The sequence below is a fragment of the Strigops habroptila genome, chromosome 18 (genome assembly GCF_004027225.2).
Source record: "Strigops habroptila isolate Jane chromosome 18, bStrHab1.2.pri, whole genome shotgun sequence".
NCBI lineage: Eukaryota > Metazoa > Chordata > Aves > Psittaciformes > Psittacidae > Strigops > Strigops habroptila.
The window spans coordinates 2,913,339-2,934,737 of record NC_044294.2 but is presented as its reverse complement, the minus strand read 5'-3'; the positions used below and the strand labels follow the sequence as shown (position 1 = coordinate 2,934,737).

General features: G+C 47.9%; 1 protein-coding gene across 1 annotated transcript; it reads left to right on the top strand.

Annotated features, from left to right (window-relative positions):
• The first annotated feature begins 1,859 nt into the window (after positions 1 to 1,859).
• APOBEC2 (apolipoprotein B mRNA editing enzyme catalytic subunit 2) lies at positions 1,860 to 20,752 on the top strand. Its single transcript, XM_030473181.1, is given in 6 exon segments — positions 1,860 to 2,021; positions 3,572 to 3,778; positions 4,193 to 4,331; positions 13,477 to 13,637; positions 19,544 to 20,091; positions 20,622 to 20,752. Coding segments are annotated over 4 exon segments (1,014 nt in total). The 5' UTR covers positions 1,860 to 2,021; positions 3,572 to 3,605; the 3' UTR covers positions 20,085 to 20,091; positions 20,622 to 20,752.
• Positions 20,753 to 21,399: the final 647 nt, after the last annotated feature.

Sequence of the window (21,399 nt, the reverse complement as noted above, 5' to 3'; positions counted from 1 at the left end):
TGCACTGGATCTGAAGCCCAGCAGTGGTGTTAGTTTAATAATCAGAAGCACACCAAGACATCGTTTAGAAATGATTTTACTAAGAGGTAGTATTACCTCATCTCATGTTACTGTAAAATTATTCAAACCAGAAGTATTGAGACATGACCCTGGTAACAGAGGAAAACCAGTGCTGTGCTGGAGGAAATCCTCCAGGTTCCCCATAGCATGTGCTCGTGGGCAGAACGTGCCTGGCCAAGAGCACTGGTGTGTCTCTCTGTGCACATGCTCATACTGGATTTAAACTCACCCTGGGTCCCAGCACTGATCCCTGCTGGTGCCACCAAAGCCTCTTCCCAAACCTGATCCTTATCTTTCCACGCTCCCTCTCACTGTCCCTCTCCGTCCAGCAGCCGCACTGGTGAATCTTCAACTTCAGCTTTACCTAAGATGCCCCGTGGCAGATGCCATTTGGAACTCAAGCTGTACAGCATCTCCTCACCTAGGAAGCAGACGTCTGCCCAGGCAACGGCACCCAGCCTGCTGTGATCCACTTAGGGCAAATCTCTTACATATCATCCCATTTTAACGTGCACCTTCATGTTTCCACTTATCCCTTTCCTCCCTTGAGTAGGACTGACACATGACTTCTAGGCCTGTAACTGTCCCTCTATTTTCTTCCTCTTTACATTTGCCATTCCCCAGTCATGCAGCATCATCCCCAGCCTCACAGTTCTACTGAGATCCTTGTGATTTGACCCTTAGTTTTTTATTCTTCCAGCATATTAGACTCTAAAATAACCCGGGAATACAGCTGCTATATGCCAAGAAAACCAGTAATCATGGCTTTGTGCTCAAGAGGAAGAAATACCACCAGCTAAAAGCTGTTGACCTGCTCTCTTCCTGACTGAGCTGCCCAAGACTGGTAAAGGCAGCACTATGCAGGTAGCTGCATGGTGACCACTGCAGTGGAGAAGGGACTGACTTCAATGGAAAGATTCAGTCACACAGAGCAGCTGCATCGTTGCATGGCAGAAGTTTCCATCACAAACAGCAGCAGGCTCTAGAATATGCAGGTGGCTGCTACGTGATCCATATGCTGCTATTCCAAAGGGGCAGTTACACAGCACAAGCTCACCTCTGCAGTAGCAGTGGCTTGATTTGTGCTACCTGAAAACCTGTCCCTTCACACCGCTTTTTGCTTTATTTCTCCTCCCACAAAAAAAATAATTTCCTTCTGAGCCCAATAAACCAGAAGGTCTCATTGGTTCTGTGTTATAACAGTAATACTGCGTTCTGTTAGGAACCAGCAATTCTGCCTCTGGCCGTGAAATTCAGGTAATGACCCATAACTGAAGTAAATGAGTGTTTCATTTCCCATCCCTTGCAGACAGCTTACTAATGGAAATTGATTTCTAGCTTTTTTCTTTTTCATTTAACACGCTTGTGTAACATCTTTATTTTGGATTCCCAGTGAATTTTAGCCAAAAGGCTGGTGTATGGACAAAACCTGACCGCGTCTGGTTAATCCATGTTGTGCACCAGCATGGCAGGGACATCCTCCATGGACACACTCTGGGCTGGATCCTCAGGTGGGGATCAGCAGAGCCCACATCCATGGGACACACACAGAAGTCCTGCTGCTATGCACCTGATCCATACACACAATTACACCACTACCACATTCATTTGTAGGTGACACACTTGCTGCATGCCCAGGCATCTACGAGGGTGCTCCTCTGTCCCTGCAGCCAAGCCACGAGCCCCACATGTCCCATCCCGATGATGTCTGGGTGCAGAAGGTCCTGCCCCCCCGCGGCTGCTCAACCAGCCCCAGGTCCCCGTTAATTCTTGCCGAATTGGGCTCTCTGGTGTAATCTGATCGAGCCGCGCGCACACACACACACAAACACACCCTTTTCCTGCTATTTGGGTAAAACTCAGCCACAGTTTCTTCACTGGGCAGCAGCAGCAGCGGCAGACACCGGCCTTGGATGTGCAACCCTCTGTCTCTGCAAGGGGAAGGAAGGCAGGAAGGCACGGTAAGGGTTTTACAGCTCCCACCCTGTTAGGTTACAGCGGCTGGGAGGCAAAATGAGCGTTTATAAGAGTGTGGTGTTATTTTCAACCCTTCTGCAGCCTCTTGGGTCAGTTTGGCAACTGCAAAGGAGTTCGGAGGAGGGAAACATCTACTTTCCCATTTTACTTTACTGAAGTACCATAGAGGAACCAGAACTCAGCTGGAGCCATTTTACAGTTTAAGAGCAGGACTAATAGCTATTATTTTTCTTAGTGTTGGGTTGATTTTCTGGTTCCATTGACACTTTAATAGCACTATAAATTGTCTGGTAAAGGAATTTTTAGTTAGAGATGGTGTCTGGGGTATTTGCTCCTTACTGATGTGTAAATTGGCTTGTGCTGCTGTTGTGTGTTTCTAAAGATGGATGCTTTGTAGCATGATAATAATAGTAATTAGCATGGGATATAGCAAAGTGTTAATTGTGAATTAAAATGCCAAACAGAGATGCTTGTGCAGATCAGCCCTCTCTTGGTGCTCCCCATCTCTCTGACCAGTGCCAGGGACACTTCCCTGCGCAAAGGGGTTTTCTGTGCCCGCTCCTCTCTTCTTGCACTGCTGAACCCAGCCTTTCCCTTTGCTCAGGTGGATTTTGCGCTTCTGCTGATAGCACAAAACTGCCAAGCCCCCGGTGAATCCTGTGTGTTATCCCCCGTGAATGCTAATTTGGGTTTAATTCTGTAACGGATCAAAAGGGAAGGTGACTATAGAGACCAGATGGAGGAGGACAGAAGAATGGCAGGTTCGGAGCCCTGCAGAGAATAATGGCAGGGGAAGATATGGGACAGAGAATGAAATGCTTATCACAGCTGCCTTGTGTGGGAGCATAATGTAATTATTGAAGTAAATGTTCCTTCCTTTTACGCAAGAGGAAAACCATGAGCAAATTAAGAAACTACTTTTGTGCTTCAGCTTACCTGCTTTAGAGGCAAAACCCGCTCTCTGCCTGCCAGGGCTGCAGGGAGGACTAAGCAAGGTCTATTGAGCTGTAAGGATGTTGGCTTGTTATAGGCTTTACATTTAAAGTACAAACCCATGGTGAAAACGAGACGAAGTCAGAAGGGATGGGGTTTTCTGTGCACGATCTGTCTGGGATTTCACATTCAGAATACACGCAGCTCTGCTGAGATGAGGAGCCTCCATGAGCACACATTAAAGTTGGTGTGATGTCTGACTTAGGAGGAATGATGGAAGTATCTGCAGCCTTGTCTTCTAATATAAGCACCATAGCTGAACCCTGCCACACGGATATTGCCCTGGTATAGCAGGGGGGAGCCACTTTGCTGGGTAGATCAAGGGGGAAAATGTAACCGTGACAGAAATAACTACCCTGTCTCAGAGATGAGGAGATGGGCAGAGGGCAGCCAGCAGCAGAGCCGAATGCAATATTCAATACGTACCTTCTGCCTCAGAGACTGAAGTGGGATATGGACAATTAGAGAAAAAGCTGGAAAGATCAAAGTGGGGAAAAATGTCCTTTTAAAGTGATAATCAGTGATTGTTTTTAACTTACAGCAGGCAAAAAGCTACTTCAAGCCACCAAGGAAGGATGTGGGCTTATCCTGTCGGGTTTACTGTCCTGCCTCATGTGGGAGGTTTCCTTGGCTGGTTTGTGAATCGAAAAGAAATACCAGTTTGGTATGAGAAACTGAAAAAACCTTCCTGGTGCCCCTCCCAGAAAATATTCCCAGTTGCTTGGACCGTCCTGTACACCGGCATGGGGTAAGTTCTGTGATCTGCTCCCTCTCCCATCCTGCTCTTGGTTACACACAGAGGAGCTGGCATCTCAAACCAGTTCATTTGCCTTTGGGATATCCCTGGCACCCAAATCGAGTGGGCACCTCAGCTATGCTTATTGCAAGCAGTCAAAGTGTGACCTGAGCCAAATTCCGGTCTGGGTTCCTCCAATTCACACCACAGGGAATGCTTGCGTGCAGGGACACAGCCTGTGCTCGGCTTTGTAAACAGCTACTAAAGGCAGCGCTGCCCTGGGGAAGGTGTGAGAGCCAGGCGATGGCCGCATGTGAACACCATTGTCCTGCACATCCCTGCTGCCAACCAACCTCACGTGGAAAGACTTGGTCTGTATTAGGGATTTCCTCACTGCAAACCACTAACGTGTTCCCCTGTTCACAGCTACGCCTCCTACCTCATATGGAATGACCTGGGTGGCTACAGCAGCAAAGCTGTCGTCCCGCTTGGCCTCTACGGGGCTCAGCTGGCCTTGAACTGGGCTTGGCCTCCCTTCTTCTTCGGGGCATGTAACCTGAAGATGGTAATGTATGGGTCACCCATTGGAGGCTTGTCTGCTGGGGTCCCTGCCACAGGGCTGTGGGTTGTGGGAGGGTTTTCTAACCAGTTGTAAAGAGAGCTGCAAGAAGAGCTTTTGCTCAGATGCGGTTCACGCTGTGCCTGTTTCTAGACAATGGTATCAGCCCCTTCCACCCCTCGCCCTGCTGGTGCAGATAGCCCACCCGGCTGGGCACAGGGAGCAGTCAGCAGCCCCTAGTTAAGGATTCGGAGCGAGAGATAAGTCCTGCAGGGAGTCCCACCCTGCACCAGCATCCCTGGGGTGTATTAGTAATGAGCAGCTTATCAAGCAAACACAATGCTCTGTGCACTGCACAGTCTATAGCAGGATGTGCATGAAGGTGAGGCACAGCTACAGCCAAAAAGCACTTACCTCAGGTGCCAAGGCCCAGAGGTGACAGAGGCACAGCACGGGGTTTATGTTTCCATCTGAATTTTGTCACTCTGTGGATGAAAGCTACATTGGAAAGTTTCTTTAGTGATAACAGACATTGGTATTAACATAAATAAGGATGTTTCTGATCTGCCTGTGTGAGCATTATCAGCAGGAGGGGCACTGATCATCATTAACAGTCTATTAATCCACAGAACTTGATAATGAACACAAAAAATTACCATCATCTTGGCTCCTGGTGTGACACATTCCAACCTCACTGGTTAGGGTTCAGAGCCAAGGCCCTGGGGTTTAGGATTTCTCTGGGTGACTTCTCACTGCCAAACCTCCCCCATTCCCATTCCATGTCACACCTCTGGTAGGATGGTGTGTAGGGGTGCTGGGGAAGGCTGTGTTTTGGCCAGGGCGAGCACCAGCATCATGCTCATCTCTCTGCTCCAGGCGCTGATCGACATCCTCTGCTTGGACGCGCTGGCCATAGGCACCGTGTGCTCCTGGTACCGCATCAACAAGGTGGCAGCGCTGCTGCTGGTGCCGTACCTGGGCTGGCTGGCCATGGCCACCTGCCTCACCATCCGCATCTTGGAAGGACAACCCCGAGCAGAAACCAGGGAAGAGCGAATAAGAGCAGGACAGAAATGAAGGCGTTTGGGGGAACTACGCTATGCTGGTGTGAACCAAGATCAAGGCATTTGGGGGAACTACGCTATGCTGGTGTGAACCAAGATCTAATCATTTGGGGAGTTCATTCTGGGACGGGCATCAGAACATGCCTCCTCCTCCTCCCACCTTCACTGTGGCTGTGTAAAAGAAAGGTCTGCACCATGCGCCCATGTGCTCATTTAAAGTAATTGTGCATCCTTAACCCAGGAACAGCACTGCTGAGGTTTGGGTGACCTTAACACTATCAGGTCAGACTCCATTAGCCAAATTAGGACCTCATGATACCAGCATAACCCAGGGCAGCACCTGGACACCCCTCGAAACCCCCAGAGAGCAGAACTTGTTCACACAGGTGGTAAATCCCATCTCCTCTGCTGGGACCAAACGAAAACACCCTTCCCTCTTGCACACCCACCTTTAAAGAACTTACTTGTTATTTTGCAGTTTGTGCTGTTGCTTCATTTTCATGTATCTCCATGTTTGTGCTTTATACCATTAACTTTTATCTGTCAACTACTGAGCAAGCAGTAATCTGCCTTGTTCTGCTGGTGAAAGGAGACTGGGCATTTTGGCTTCTATTTGTGGAGTATCACACTCCTTAAGTTTCATGTTCCAAGATAAAGCAGCAATGATTAGAATGCAAATGCTTCTCCCGAGAGGAAATTTCTCTCTTCCACGTCGTTGTGCTACCCCTCACCAGAAAAGAAAAAACAACATCAGTGCCTTTTAAAAAAATCACTTAAAACACTGTTTTGGGGTTGTTGTTTTTTTTAAGTACAGAAACACAGAAGCCTTTGTAAAATTTAAGAGCTTGCTCACACTACCTTGAAGGTTGTAATTACATGACTGGCAAACAGTCCCACACCAAGTCTGTCAGGAGCAGAATAGGTTCCTCATCCCAGAGTTTTTCCATTCCTGAATAGTATTAATCAAGAAAGGTTAAAACACAAATCATTCCAGAGCCATGGGACCAAGCCACAACAGAACCAGTCACGAGAGGTTCGTGGTCTGGCCATTGCCCATCCTTTATTCCAGCCACTGCCTTTGATGGATCTGAGCCTTAGATGTTGCTGCCTACAGAGAATATTTACCATTATTTTCTAATTGATAGAAGCAATATATGTGAAGAAAGGTGGTGAGTGGGTTTTCTTTCTGGCAGCTGACTGTAGATTAGGGTGCTTGGGTAAACTTGCGAGGGTGGGGGAAAGAGGGCTTAGCTGGGAATGTAAAATAACTGTATTTGCTTTTAATAAAACCAAGCCACTTTTGTTTGGAGAATAAATAAATCCAAGTTCTTACTTTACTGTTTGGGCACCAAAAGCTCAAGGGATCCTGTCTGGAGCCCACAGCTTGTGCTCTGGCTCCAAAGGGAAGGGGATGGGCAGCCAGGCTCAGCCGCGGTGCCTGTTAGGAGTGAATGGGTTGTGTGGGTTCTGAGCCCAAAGTCCCTTCGGCCCCTGTACAGTGCACACACGCTCACTTGGGGATGCATCCCCATGACAGGCTCCTCCAATATGCTTCACACACAGCTTCAAGGTAAGGAAGCCAATTCTTGGGGTTTGGGTCCTTCCTGCATCACATCAAGCCTGATTTCTGAGCTGCTGAATGTTCTCAGGTCCAGCTCGTGCCAGCAGCAGAGCCGGGCGCTCAGCGGCAGGACCTGGGAGCACTCGGAATTGGTAGTACCTGTTTGAAACGTGGTCATACATCTTGTCCTGACATTTTGAGCCCATCTATTATTTCTCCCTCCTGGCTGCAGGACACCTTTTCACAGGGCTGCTGCTGCAAGCACATTGCTGTAATCTCCTGAGTAAAAGCTGCACAAGAACAGGCCATTGAATGGATGCGGCTGTGTGCAGGACTATAAAGCAGGAGCAGGACTATAAAGCAGGAACAGGACTATAAAGCAGGAGCACTGCAAAGAGCACTGGGAAGATCACAAGCTACTTAAAGAGAGAGAAAAGTGCTGTGAATTTCAGGGCTTTGTATAACTGAGCTCATTTACAGTGATGCCTGACCTGTGTCTTTCAGAAAGCAACATGTCAAAGGACAGGAAGACATAAATTACTTCTTCCTAAAAAGAAGCTGGTAGCTGGGCTGGAGGCTCAATCCTGTCCTTTCCCAGCCAGGATGGCAAAACCTCGGGAACAGGGATGAGCTGAGCTACCCAGTGAAGCCAGGAGGGGCAAAGCAAGTCCTTATAGTGCCCTCTGCTTTTGGAAAGGGGAAGAGTACTAATGAAATCACATTTAAGTGACTTTAGATCTAGTTGAAACCTTCAGACCTTTAATAACATTTCCAAATTAAATATGTGAATGAATATTTGAGCAGCTTTCCTAAATGAGTCCTCTTTCCTCTTCCTCCTACTTTTATCTGCAGGTAAAGGAAAACCTGGAATTAAGAGTAATAGATTTTTTTGATCTTTTCGTGTTTGCCCTCCTTGTTTACCAACTGGGGTGACTCGGTCTTGTCTTCATTTCAGTTCCTCTTCCTTTCAGTCCACCTATAAGTGCACCAACAGCTTCTCTTTGCTACATGCATTTTCTCGCAGGCAGCAAACCCAGCAAATATTCCTCCATGTAATACACATAATAGCTTAAAATCAATTTACAAAGCTAAATTCAGCAAAACACCCTGTTGTATTAATATTTAAAGCATCATTTGGTATATTTGCTATTTAAACAGATGATACACTAAAACCGCTTGCATGAAAATAACTTTAATGACATTTCAAAGTCAGTCATCTAGAAAATACTTAATTATACCAAATCAGGCTCTGCCTTCATGGCTCTGGTGGGGCTCTGGCTTCCCATCAGTGCTGTGGTCACACCATGGCTGGGAGGAGCTCGTGGCCATGCAGCCCTTGTCTGGATCCGTCCCTGTGCTATGGACAGTCCCAAGGGAAGGGAAAACCCAAACCAAAGAGGTGAGAGGCGCTCCTCGCTGCACACATGATCCTCCCCAAGGGCCCTTCTCCCCGGGCATCCAGAGGAGCACCGGGAAGCTTTTGCTTATGCCAGCACTAACCAGGCGGGCGGCACCAAGGTGTTAGTCTGCCCCCCAAGTTAGCTGGTGGAACAGACACCACGGCGTCAGGAACATTCATAACCCACGTCGGGACACGTCGCGCTCCACACGATTCAAGCGGTGACTCAAAGGGCGCGCATTCGCGGCAGCTTTCACAGGGTCGTGGCATTTCAAGAGAAGAGCCACCCCTCAGATCACCATGTCTGTGATGATCCCCCCTCTTCAGGCTCCAGTCATTGCTTCCAGAAAGATGGATTGGATACTAAACTGCTCATTACGCTTGATCATAGCCCAAAGGGCACAGCCCCGGCTGCTGGATTCACAATGTTTGTGCATAAGCAAAACCCTCCTGCCTTTCAGCCCAGCCTCTCCTAAGCCTTGTCGCATTCAATAATTCACCAGCTGCTCCAGAGAACGCTCTGGCTCCAGCAGTAAGGAACTTTAATTGATTTGCTGATGTCTGGAGCTATGTTAAAATACAGTCAAATGCTGCTGTGTGCACTGACTCGGAGCCAGGCTCTCCCTGTCACCCCTCCATCAGCACTGCTGAGGCACAACACAAATCCCTGCAGCTCCCATCACCCACAGCATCACTGGGACCAACCTCCCCACAGCCTGCTCCCAGGAGAACCACAGAAGCCCATTGGGAAGGGGGTTGTGCTGCTCAGAGCTGCTATTAACTCCCATTGGAACGGGAGTTAATTCCATTGGAATCAGTTGGGCAGCCGGCGGTGCCTGCCAACAACCCAGACACTGCCCTGGCTCTGTGGCAGGGGCTGAGCGGGGGTTTGGGGGCACAGGTTGGGGGAACCAGGCTTTAGCAGGCAAGGAGGTGAGAGCATCGCTCCGCTCTGCCTGCACCACGGTTCACTTCAGCTCCAGTGCCTCTTCCAGAGGGATGCGGGCACCATCCAGGTCAAACCCATGGGACACTGTGGTGTTTCCTGCCCTATCTTTTAAACCCTGGCATTGTGGTCCTGCAGTGGGAGGAGAGGGATAGGATTCTATGTGAGCCTGCAGGGGCCAGGGGGGGAAAGCTGCCTCCGCACATCACTGTCAGTGGTTGTTTATTTACCACGTAACGGTAGATACAGCTGGAAAAAGCAGGAGGGGGATTGCTGCCAGACAGTGTATCCGGGGAGATGTTTTGTTAGTGCCACCAGCTGTCCCTTTGGAATAGAGAGCACGTCTGCGCCGTGACTCACACAGCCCGGGTCTTGTTTCATTCCTGCATCCATCCCAAAATGTTCCTCCAGCCTAAGAATGCAGTAAAAGCCTCCAGTTGCTGGCAAGGGTTTCTGCAGCCAGCTCTGTTCTGCTGCCCCTCAGCGATCAGCAAAGGAAAAGGGCCACTTCTAACTTGTAAAGTAACCCCTGCTGCAATTAGAGGGACAGCAGGTGACCTGCCAGGTCAAGGGAATACAGAACTCTCTGTGAGATGCCTAGTTAAGATGGGGGAAAAAAACAGTCATCAGATTGTTCTAAAGTCAGTGAAGAAACTATCCTGGACTTGGATGGATGCAAGATCAGATATAAATGTCCAATGCTCCAGCGAAGCCAGAAAGCTTCTCCCAGAACAGGCTGTTATCCCAACCTAGCCACCTTTGCTGGCAGTGTCCCCATGCAGACAGCTCCTCAAATCTTACCACAAGTCGGTACCTCCAAGTTCCACTCCTCCCCATTCCTTCATCCAGCTCTGCTCAGGCATTCTGGCCTCAATGCTCCAACACAGTGAATCTAGACCTTTCAAAAGAGAGGGAAGGAGATGCCAGATGTGGACACATCTGTCATGGATGGAGAACCACAGCTTGGGTTTGTGCCACTGCGACGGAGCTGGCTCAGTGGCTGATCCTGTGGTCACCCCTGGGAGGTTTCCCCACACACAACTGCAGAAGAGGATTACCTCTGAGGGAAGAGCCTGCGCCCACCGGCTGCACTCAGTGTGTGGGGCACGGGGAGAGGCCACGGGGCTCTGCTGGGATGAGCTCTTGGTATGGGGCAGTGCATGGGAAGAGGCAATGGGCTGACCCTCATCCTCCCTGCGCTAGACCCGATGTGTGCTGGATCTCCAGTGCCTCTTCTGGGGCCAAGCAGTGACTCCACTGTGTGGAACAAAACTCATCATCAACCAAATCAACCATTAAGTCAGTGGGGAGAGGGGGAGGATGGAGGGAAAACTCAATAAAACATTGGCAAGTGCAATGACTGCAGTGAACCCAAGTGCCATCGGGAGGTCCCTCCATGTCCCAGTCCCATCCCTGGCACCTCCCAGCTCCATGTCCCAGCCCCATCCCTGGACAAGCCAATGGAAAAAGCTTTCCATCAGTGCTGTCAGTGACCAGGCCCGTGCATGGGTGCTCCCATCCACACGTGTGCACCTTGGGGGAACCAGGGTCACTTCAAACCAACCAAAACTGACCAAAGCTGCCATCATTCCTATGGCTCCCACACCAAACACCAGATTGACAGCGACTTGGTGGTGTCCTTTTATATCTCTGGCACAGGCAGGAGGGTGGATCGTGACTATTTAGTGCACAGCCCTAGATGGAGCCATGGAACAGCTGGGGAAGGGCTGGGCAGAGGGAGAGCCTCAGTGCCACATTCCTGAGATTAGATTAGAGCTCAGCCCTGAGCCCTGCAGAGAGGCCAGGCCAGAGAACACTAAAGGCTGCAAGAAGGATGGGAGCTTAGCCCTCGAGAGCTTCCAAAAATAAAGAAAAGTGGGTCAGAGGGACTGAAGAGGGGCTGGAACGCGTCTTTGAAGCATAAGAGTAAGAAGGAAACAAGCTGTCACTCAGTAAGAGAGGATTCCCATCCCCAGAAACAGCGCCTGAAATGTCAGAGGTGAGAGTGGCTGGACAGGGGAGCTGGAATTCGAGCACAGTTACCAAGCAAGAGGAAAATACCACACCTGCCCTCCAGGAAAGTATTTTAAGCTTAGAAATAAATAAAATCCTGCAGCATGAAAGATCCGTGTTCCACGGATAGGATGTCTTGGGACTTGTCGGATCCGCGATTGCGCTGTTGTCACAATACTCTCCATACCGGCTGTGTCAGTCATCAAACAAACAACTTCTCATCTCTAGCAAACAGGGTGGGAGCGAGGGGGATGCTCCGTCCCACGGAGTCTGCGCTTTGGAGCTGTTACCAGTGCAAAGCCACAAAGGATGCTGTAGCACAGAGGCTGTTGTTAGCAGGGGGGCTCAAAAGAGCAGCCAGAATGAATTCTTTATGGGAATACATTATTTGTTATCTATGATAATAAATTATCTGCCCAATGGCATAAATTTAGTTCACTTTATGATAGTACAGATCCCCCTAAAGCCTCTTTAGAGCTGATTACATGTATCACAAAGACCCAGTTTGGCCTGAACACAGGTATTCACACCTATTTGATTTCCGTAGAATACAATTTATCCTCCTCAAACTCAGAGCAGGTTTTCCACTAAGTACAGACCGAGCACTCAATCAAATAGAGCTTAATATTTCATATTTACCCAAATCTGGAGGATGGTGGGTTCTGAACAAAGTGCAGAACCCAAGATACTGAGGTTTGATTTCCAATATGCTCTGGCTGAAACAGGAGTTCTGCACAGCCACACATCTTCCATCGATGTTCAACCCCATGGCACAGCAGGATTAGTCTCAGAGAAAAACCTGACTCAGGTTTTCATTAGGCTTGGCTCCCATGGGACTTCTACAGACTTCAAATGATTTACGTTTAGAGTGAGAAATTGGAAGAATTTCACATAATCCTGAAGGGAAGAAAAGAGACATTTCCCCCCTCCCCAAATACATAAACCTCTTTTTAGAGCTCATACGAAAGCTACATCACTCCTGAGCATCCTTCTAGGTTACCTCAGCCTCTTCAAGAAGTCTGCTTGATCCAGTGCTGAGCAACCCAAACATCCCAAACTCATGTCAATAAAATCTTTACAGTCCTCCTCGTTTCCCTGTATGAAAGGCAGGCTCCACACTCACACCAGTTCAGGCAAATCCCAGTAAGTACCTTACTGGAGTGTGCCCAGTGTTCTGTCCTCAGCACACTGCTGACACCGGTGCCAGTCTCCTGCTGCACAACCACACTCCACTCATGGCACCTCCATGCAGGCTCCTGCCTGTGCCACCCGCTGGCTGCAGCGCAGTCGCTGGTTCAACATCTGCATCCCCTGCAGACGGGAAAGAAACGAAGAACTGGGCAAGAATGGCTGTTCTCAGCAGTTTTCACCTGCTCATGGCCACGTTACTGCTCCCCATGTGCTTAAGCACTTACTAGAGTGAGAACATACACAGCAAAGGGCAGATGCTCAGCACGTGCACTTGGAATTGCCCCACACCACAAATACCGCCCTGCTGTGAGCTCTAAGGCTGACTTCAAAATAACTGGGAGAAGGTTCTGGTTTGCATTTATACCGCTATGATCTGACACCACAAGGGAGATTTCACCTGCTCAGCTCCTGCTTTCAGTGTCCCTGCGTGGATGAGTGGGGTGGGAGCAAAGGCTCCCCCAAGCATTCCTGCCGTGATGCTCCCGGTGGCCCAAGAGGCCAAATCCAGCAAGAACAGGGATTTTTCAGCAAACCAAGTGGGGACTGCCCCTTTCCCGTCTTCCCTGAGCCAAAACAGCAGTCCTTCAAGGTCAGCAATGTAATAAACTGGCAAAAGAAGGTAGATGGGAAAGCTGCCAGCTCTGCGCCTTGCCAGGTATCTGTCACAGTAACGGATAAACAGACCCTTCTGCTTCCAGGATTTGCCATCCATCATGTAACCCGCCCACAGTGAAGTTGTCACTTAATTTGAAATTAAAAGGGGAGCAAGAGGAATTGTTAAAAAGACCTCAAGAAAGCAGGGGAAGGAGGCGACACCCGAGAGCCCTGGGTCATCCTACCCCATCCAGCCTCTGTCATTGCTGCTTTGTTCCATATTTAGCTCCCGACAACTGTGCCTAGAGCAGAAACTCCCAGCTCTGTTTTTCCCTCCTCCCTCTCCTTTAGAGCTCTCAGAAATCGTTCCTTCTTTTTCCCAGTGGCCATAACTTAATACCCCTCAGCACAAGAAGATGGCAGAGAAGCAGGAGGAGCCCAGCAACACCCAGAACGGGGAACCTGACAACGCGGAAGAGGGCGAGGAAAAGAAGAAGAAGAAGCTGAGGCGGGAAGACCTGCCACCGTTTGAGATTGTGACAGGGTAAGAGGTTGAGATACATGTATGGGGGCGCGAGAGAGGGAAGTGGGGATGTTCAAAGGTCTCTGCCTCAGCTCTTATGTTGGGTCAAAGACGACATCTTCAGCCAGCGCACTTCTGAATATTCCTAAAGGGATTAAGCATGGTTTTTGTTGTGGTGGGATTTGGTTCTAAGTTTCACTGAGTTTCCCAGAGGATGGATTCACACCAGGCAGGCAGATCTGTTTTACACGAGCAGGTCTGTTCCTGCAGTGCTGACTGCTCCCCTTATACTGCAAGCAGTCACGCTGACTTGCCTGGTGATACTGGGGTGGAAGGCACTGGCCCTTGATGAGTGCTGAATATTGATTTCTTGGTGTGATCAGCGGTTGATCTGAAAGCTTTGCTACCTGTGGATTCGGAAAAGTACCCCTGCTACGGCTGATTTGCTTTATGAACCTAAGGGACAGGTTTTTTAAGAGATAAAAGCCCACATTCCCAAGGGCTCCACCTCCACAGCTGGATCCTGACTTTCAGAGAAGCCCAACTCACAGAACAGCCCCAAAACCACAGGCAGTTTTCAGGACTGCAAAGCAGCAAGTGGCTGCCTTTGCTCCAGGGAGCCTGGCCTTTGAAAAAGGCAGATCTGAGAGATGTGCCAGGAAGCTGAACTCTGTCAGATATAAGTGACAGCTGCAACCAGAAACAACTCAGTAATCCGCTGTCTCTGAGCATTTCAAAATGCTCATTGTAGTAGTAGCAAGATGTCCCGTGTCATTCCTCCCTCTGGTCTCCCCCAGCAGTCACCAAAGGGAGCGTTCCCAGCATGTAAAACCAACTCGTGGCTTCTTCCAGCTGCTTGAATGTAAAAGCTCAGGCCAGGCTCTAAAATCCCACTTGGAATCCTCCTGCCTGTGACTTGGTCACTGGGAAGAAAGATTCCACAGATAAAATTTGGGTGGCGCTTCTGAAAGCGATGCAGGAGGTAGCACCCGGGTCTGATCCCACACAACCAGGTTACAGTCCTGCACAGGGGTGGAAAAAACATCATTTTCTTCCTAAAATGGGTCTGCTCTGACAAAAATCACTTCTCAGGGTGAGGTTTTCACAGCCTTTGGTCTGTCACACACAGTCATAGAGATAATAAAAGTCACTGCATAAGAAAAGCACATCCCTCTGCTAGGAACAGAGCGAAGACACCAAAAATTGTTTATATAGCCATTGGAGCAATGACACATGGACGTGACAACTTCTAGACGCTTAAGACATGCACTGAAATGAATCTCAATGAGGAAATCTGATTTTTCAACATTAAAGCACTCACCTTGCAATTAGAAATGCTGAGGAATCAGGCAGTGGCTTCAAGCTTCCTTGCTAACCCCAGCGACTGGATAGGAACTGGTGTGCTCGTTATGGATGAAAAGTCCTTTCTCGGTGTCATCCTGCAATAACATTATTTGTTGAAATGACAGGGGTGTTGCAGGATTTGACAGGACCTTCCACTCTGGAAAGGCGGCAGCAAGAATGTGAGGGATGATGTGTGCCTGCAGAAAGGGTAGCAAGGGGAATATTCAACCTGTGAGACTTACGCCGGACGTGGTGCCTTTACTGGGGAGGGAAATGGCAAGGAAAGAAGTTAGATAGTCACAGCAGTGCTTATAATACCTTGTGAATTCCTGTAGGAATCATGACCATGTCTCCTCTGATCATTAGCTCATTACTAACGTGCTGGCTGTTAAAGATGAGAGTGAGGAAGTACAGCAGAAATCCTGAAGGACCCTGGAAGAGGGACAGAATATTCCAGCAGTTCTTACCTGTTATCATCATGGGTTGGATTTCTTTAATTCTGTACAAATTTTCAGCCACTAAAGCCAGGCAAATAGGAGAAAACACAGAACTGCAAATGTGGAAGCACTGAAGCTCAGTTACATTGCATTTCAGTTCTAGCCTTTGGATTAGGGGCACCTTATGACACGCAGCCAAGTTTCCAAGCTGTTGCTTACAGCTGAGTCTGGCTTACAAGAAAAATACTGGGCACCCAATTACTCTGTTTAGGAATATTAACCCCTGTTTTGTCAACATTTGGCTCAACACAGCCCCAGATAAATATAAGCCCCATCTGTGCACATTTCCTGACATTTAAGTAGACTCATTTATTTACGCTTCCCTCGGGGTGTAAATGAGGCTCCTTCTAGCAGGGATAAACCTTAGTTCCTGTCTCGGCTGATCACTGCGGGCTTCCTATAATCAATGAGCCCAGCATGAATGTGTTTATTTGTGAATAGTTGTCAAGGAGCAAGCAAGAGGAGACTGATTTATCAGCTCAAATAACCTAAGACCTGGAGAGGGAAATGGCAAGAAAACTTCACTGATTGCAAGAAAAAACCCAAACAAACACACAAGCAGAAAAGCAAATGGCCCAGTCACTGAAATAGCCGATATTTGTGTATTTTAATAGGTTGTGAGGTCACATTCAAGACAATTTTTATGTTCAGCATTTATAGCAGTACAGCTTCCAGCAGAAGAAAATATGAGAGTGGAACTCATCTCCTGGGTATAGTTTGTTCGCATTACCTTTCCTTAATGCTGGAACAAAACCGATAATGGGTAAAATAGAGATAACATTAACATTTGTGCACCACCTATCATTCAAAGATGGGAAAACAGGCTTGCCAAGCATTAAGCATTACTAAGAAACCATCCTTTCAAAGTTAGACTTGAGTTTCCAAAGAAGTTGGCTTAGTTTGGTGCAGTGGCTGAGACAGCTGTTTCAGGGATGTATTTTGAGGCTCAACTGCTTGCAGAGTTTTAATCTACCCAAACAATATAATCATAATACTTCACTTTGCAAAAGTTATGCCAAGCTGTACCTCAGGGGTTGGTTACACAGCGCTGCGGTATGTGCACAGCCCTGTGGTACGTGTGGTTTGTTCTTGCCTGGTCTTTCACTGCTGAATCACTCGCCGCGGGGCTTTCCAGTTACTCCCAGGAGTAGCACCACCTTGTCTGAACCCGGGCTGCCGGGAAGAGCCACGCTGCAGGGACCCAGCTGAGCCCGGCCAGGATGGACACTTGCAGTTCACTGTCCTGAGGTGTCCTTCCTGCTCTGGTTTAGATGGGATTAAGCAGGTTCTCACTAACAAGCACACCCGGCTCCCTGAGTATCCTGATCAGCAAATTTTCCAAGCTCTCAGCCAGCTAGTTGGAAAATGCCCTTAGCTTTGTTTATATTCTTTATCGGAAAGTTATTAATGAAGCTGATGCACATCCCATGTTGCTAGGAGGACGGATTTAGGTGAACATCCCAGATAATCTTAGACAGACACTGAGATGGTAAGTGATAAAATGCATTTAGAAGGAATGCCTAAATGCACCGCTGAGTGAACGCATCCTGGAACAGATCTGGAACAGGTCACTGCTCTTCAAACAGCACATCAAAACATCCACCCTCAGCTTCACCACTGACGTAACCGCTTTGCAGTCAAGAGTTAAATCTGGAATGAACTTCCATGTGACTGCTGGGCTGCATTTAAATACATGAGCTTATTCTAAAACAACTTATTGTAGCCTTACAAACTTAGCTCTGAAACACGGCAGCGGGTGGCTTACATCAGACCCAACATAGCTGGACTTCAAAGAAATCATTGATCAAATAATCATTAACCAAAGAACCACTCATTAGCTAGAATATAAAGCAGGAAAAGTGCTTTTCTTGAAAGCATGTGAATTGTTGTGTCTCAAAGAACAAGAGAAAGGAGTTCAGGGCATAAGAGGCACTAGGCTAAATTAGTGTCTGGTAATGCTCTTTGGTTTAAGTCTTGCAATTCATCTTAATGAAAATGAGACTTATTGTAACAGGCAACTTTAAGCCATCTAATGTAAGGGAACATGTCAAAATGCAAAGAAAAGGAAGTTAAAGTTCCTCTGGGTAGTTTAGAAATTGTGCAAGCCAGCGCAGGCTTCCCTTATCTAAGCTTGTGCAGGCTCTGAATGCAAACCAGAGAACCATAGGCCTAATCATATCCAAAGAGCACAACTTATTTGCTCATTAATCAAAATAATAGTCTGTATCCACACTAGTGCTTCACATCCCTCATTAATACACTGCCAGCTAAACCAGGAATAGCGTGGAAGGCTCCCAAACAGGCTGCTCTATTGTTTAAATCCCATCTCGTGCAGATCTCATCTAAGTAGAACTGAGCAGTGTGAGGTTTAATTATACGGTTTAATCAGCAGCTGAAAACCTGCTTCTAGTAACATTTCTCAAGGCAAACTCATGCTCTAAACTTCCAGTCACGAATCAGGGATATGTGAAAAGAATTCCAGTGGCCCCGTGGATATTCCCAGCATAGATGCGATTCCGTGAACAAAATTGTTTTGACTCAAACATCGTGTTGCATTTGGAAGACCAATGATCCTCCTTTCAGTCACTTGCACTGTCTCTGGAGACACCTTGGGAGATGCTGAACAGCAAATCGCTCCTTCCTCTCAGCAGGACGACGCTTTGGCACCGACTCCTGCAGCTTCACTGCTCTCCCAATTAAAAACTCCAGGAGTCTGAGGATCTCTCCTGACCTTTGCTCAGTGCACCCCCTGGAGAGGGCTGACATTATAATCTGACTATAGATGAGACAGGAATGAATAAAACACTGTTTTACAAAGATCCGTTATTGCCTCACTGGGAATATCAAGGTTATAGGTCCACCTAAAGCTCAGATGAGAGGAATACAACATGCCAGAAGATTATTGGTGTATAATAAATGAAGTGTTGTGTTACTACTTCTCATTATTTCACTTTGGCTACCCTGTGCAGTCTTCACTCCCACCCCTGTAGCATTTAGCAGGTCATGGGGCATGTTGTGAGCACAAGCTTTTTCATCTTTCCACCTTCAGGTACTCGTCCTTGTACCAATGTGCTTCACAGTTAGGTGCTACAGGGGGTGATCAGAAAGCCTGGTACTCCCCAAGGAAGGAACAGGGACCATGAAACAATGCAGCTTTCCTTTTTTATCTCTTCAGCCACCAATGCACAAAGGCTATACACAGTGTTTAAAGGACTAACTGACTTCCCTAAATAACAACTCCCTCGAGCGAAAGGGTTCTGCAAACACATTACTCACTGCCATGATTCACTTTGGCTTCTGCTTATTTAGAAACCTGGAATGGAAGAGGAGGTGCACAAAAGTATCTGAAGTTTATCAGCAGCATCCATGAGACATCAAACTGCAGTGGGACAAACACTTTCACAGAGAAGTTAGATTTGATCTCAGGTATTTTATTAAACCAAAGTCACAACATAATCGTAGTGAACATTAGTATTCAGCTGATACTAAAGGAGTAGAACTAGAACACGTAAAAGCTGCAACTAGTCATACTCACCTCTATTCAGAGGAAATCCAGCCTGCAGCAGCATTGGGGGTAGAACATCAACCGGCAATGCCAGAGCTATCATCCTAACAGTGTAGGACAACAGACCCCGCAGATTAACACTGACAGAACTACATGAATGGCCTAGAAAACAAGCTCAGTCTGCAGGTACATCAAGACTGGGAAAATGCCAAGTGCTGTCCCTCCTTACCAACAGTAAACACCAGAGTCTCAAGAAATACATTTTAGAAGCAGGTTCTTCTTCAAATACCTCAATACAGATGCCAGATATTCCCAGCACAAGTTTGTTAGAATTAAGTGGAAAAGACTAGATAGAGAGTACGGGCCTAGAAGCCTCATCACACCAAAAACTAGCTGAGTATCATAGAATTTTAAATGTACCTTTACCCTCCTATTAAAAGGCCTCTCCTTTTAATGCATGGGGAAATAGAGCCACCATAGATGCAGCGACTTGTCTGAGATCACCCACAGGAACTAAGCCAATGCTATAACCCTTTCCTGGCTGCCTCTGAGATGCTTCTCTCCTCCTCTCCACTCTCTAGGGAGCGCCTCCCAGCCATATTTTTCAAGTTCCAGTTCAGGAACGTGGAATACAGCTCAGGCAGGAACAAAACCTTCCTGTGTTACGTTGTGGAGACCCAAGGCAAAGAGTCGGTGACTTCCCGCGGTTACCTGGAGGACGAGCACGCGGCTGCCCATGCGGAAATGGCTTTCTTCAACACCATCCTCCCCAAGTGCGACTCCAGCCTCCGCTACAACATCACCTGGTACGTGTCCTCCAGCCCCTGCGTGACCTGCGCCGAGCGGATCATCGAGACCCTGAAGAAGAACAAGAACCTGCGCCTGACCATCATGGTAGGGCGCCTCTTCATGTGGGAAGAGCCAGAAATGCAGGTGGCCCTGAAAAACTTGAAGTCAGCTGGCTGCAAGCTGAGGATTATGAAGCCGCAAGACTTTGAGTATGTGTGGCAGAACTTTGTGGAACAGGAGGAAGGAGAGGAAGTGAAGGATTTCGTGCCATGGGAGGACATCCAAGAGAACTTCAACTATTATGAGGAAAAGCTGGCTGAGATTTTGCACTGAAGCTCACGTGAGTGAGGGGTTCCCCTTGGTCACCTCTCTCCTTGTATCAGCATTACAGGCTCCTTTGTTTTCCAGGTTCAATGTGTCACCCAGAGCCCACTTCAAGTTACTGTTACTCTCACATGTGTTGGGCTGGATTTGAGTATTGAAAATGATCCCAGGCAGTAACTTACCCCCTCAAGGGCAGTACCACCACGGTGGGCTCCTCCCCAGCAGACACATGAGGGATTTAGAGCTTCTTCTTTTTAAACACCTCCAGGAATAAAGAATACAAAGGTGCTGGGATCACTAGGTGCAACAAGAACACCTCGTTATTCCCCACAAGTATAACCAAAAGACAATGTGGGAACAGCGAGGGGAATGTGGAGAGAAGGGGATTTTCCCCACCCTCCAGCTCTCCAGGGGAAAAAGCAACCACTAAAGGAAATCACAAGTCACCACTGCACAATTCCCTTCTGGTACTAAGAAGTCACCCTTTTAAGCCATAAAACACGAAAGCATTGAAAGCTTCTAACGTGTCTTTCTGTCCTTCCCCAGGACCAGTCCAGAAAAGCTCTATGAAGAGAGATGCAACAGACTTGGACACCTGGGACACTCCTGCTTCCCAAAGCTTTGATTCCAGCAGGATGGAGCACCAACTTGTGGAAGACCAGGCCCCGAGGGACTACAAATACACACACACACCAAAAACCTTCGGGGTTTGGGATTTTTCTGGGTTTATTTTGTCCCCATTTCCCCCCCTCCCACCCCAAACCAACCCATGCTGCCTCTGCTGATAGCAGACGAGGCAGCACCATAGCGTGTGGTTAACGCCTTGGATGCAATGGAGAGCAGTGGGTCTACAGAGGGACTGTAGACCTCATCCTGGGACTACTTTATGAGAACAGGTCTTAGAGCAAAGCTGCCAATTAGATCAATGCATTTAGAAAGTACAACCTTCATGAATGTTAAAGAGATTCAAGAGAGGAAAGAAAATGGTTTTCTTCCTCTGTCCTCCTCCAGAGTCAGGGCTGTGATTTAAATTAGGGCTAACGGGTCTGTTTTAAAACGATGATAAAGCCCTAATTACTCAATTGCAAATACATCAAATACCTTCTCCCCTTGTTCAATGATGTGTGCGATGTGAAACTGGAAAAAGTAAAGTGAAATAAAACTAGAAGTCACTGCAAAAGCTACAGCACTGTTTGTTCCTTCTCCGGTTGCAAGAGGTCCTAAATCTGACCTGACAAGTGACATCATCCTGGGACAGCCACAGAGGAAACATTCCGCAGCTGAAGTGCATCGTTATGAGAAGGGAGAATTACTGTATGCCAAA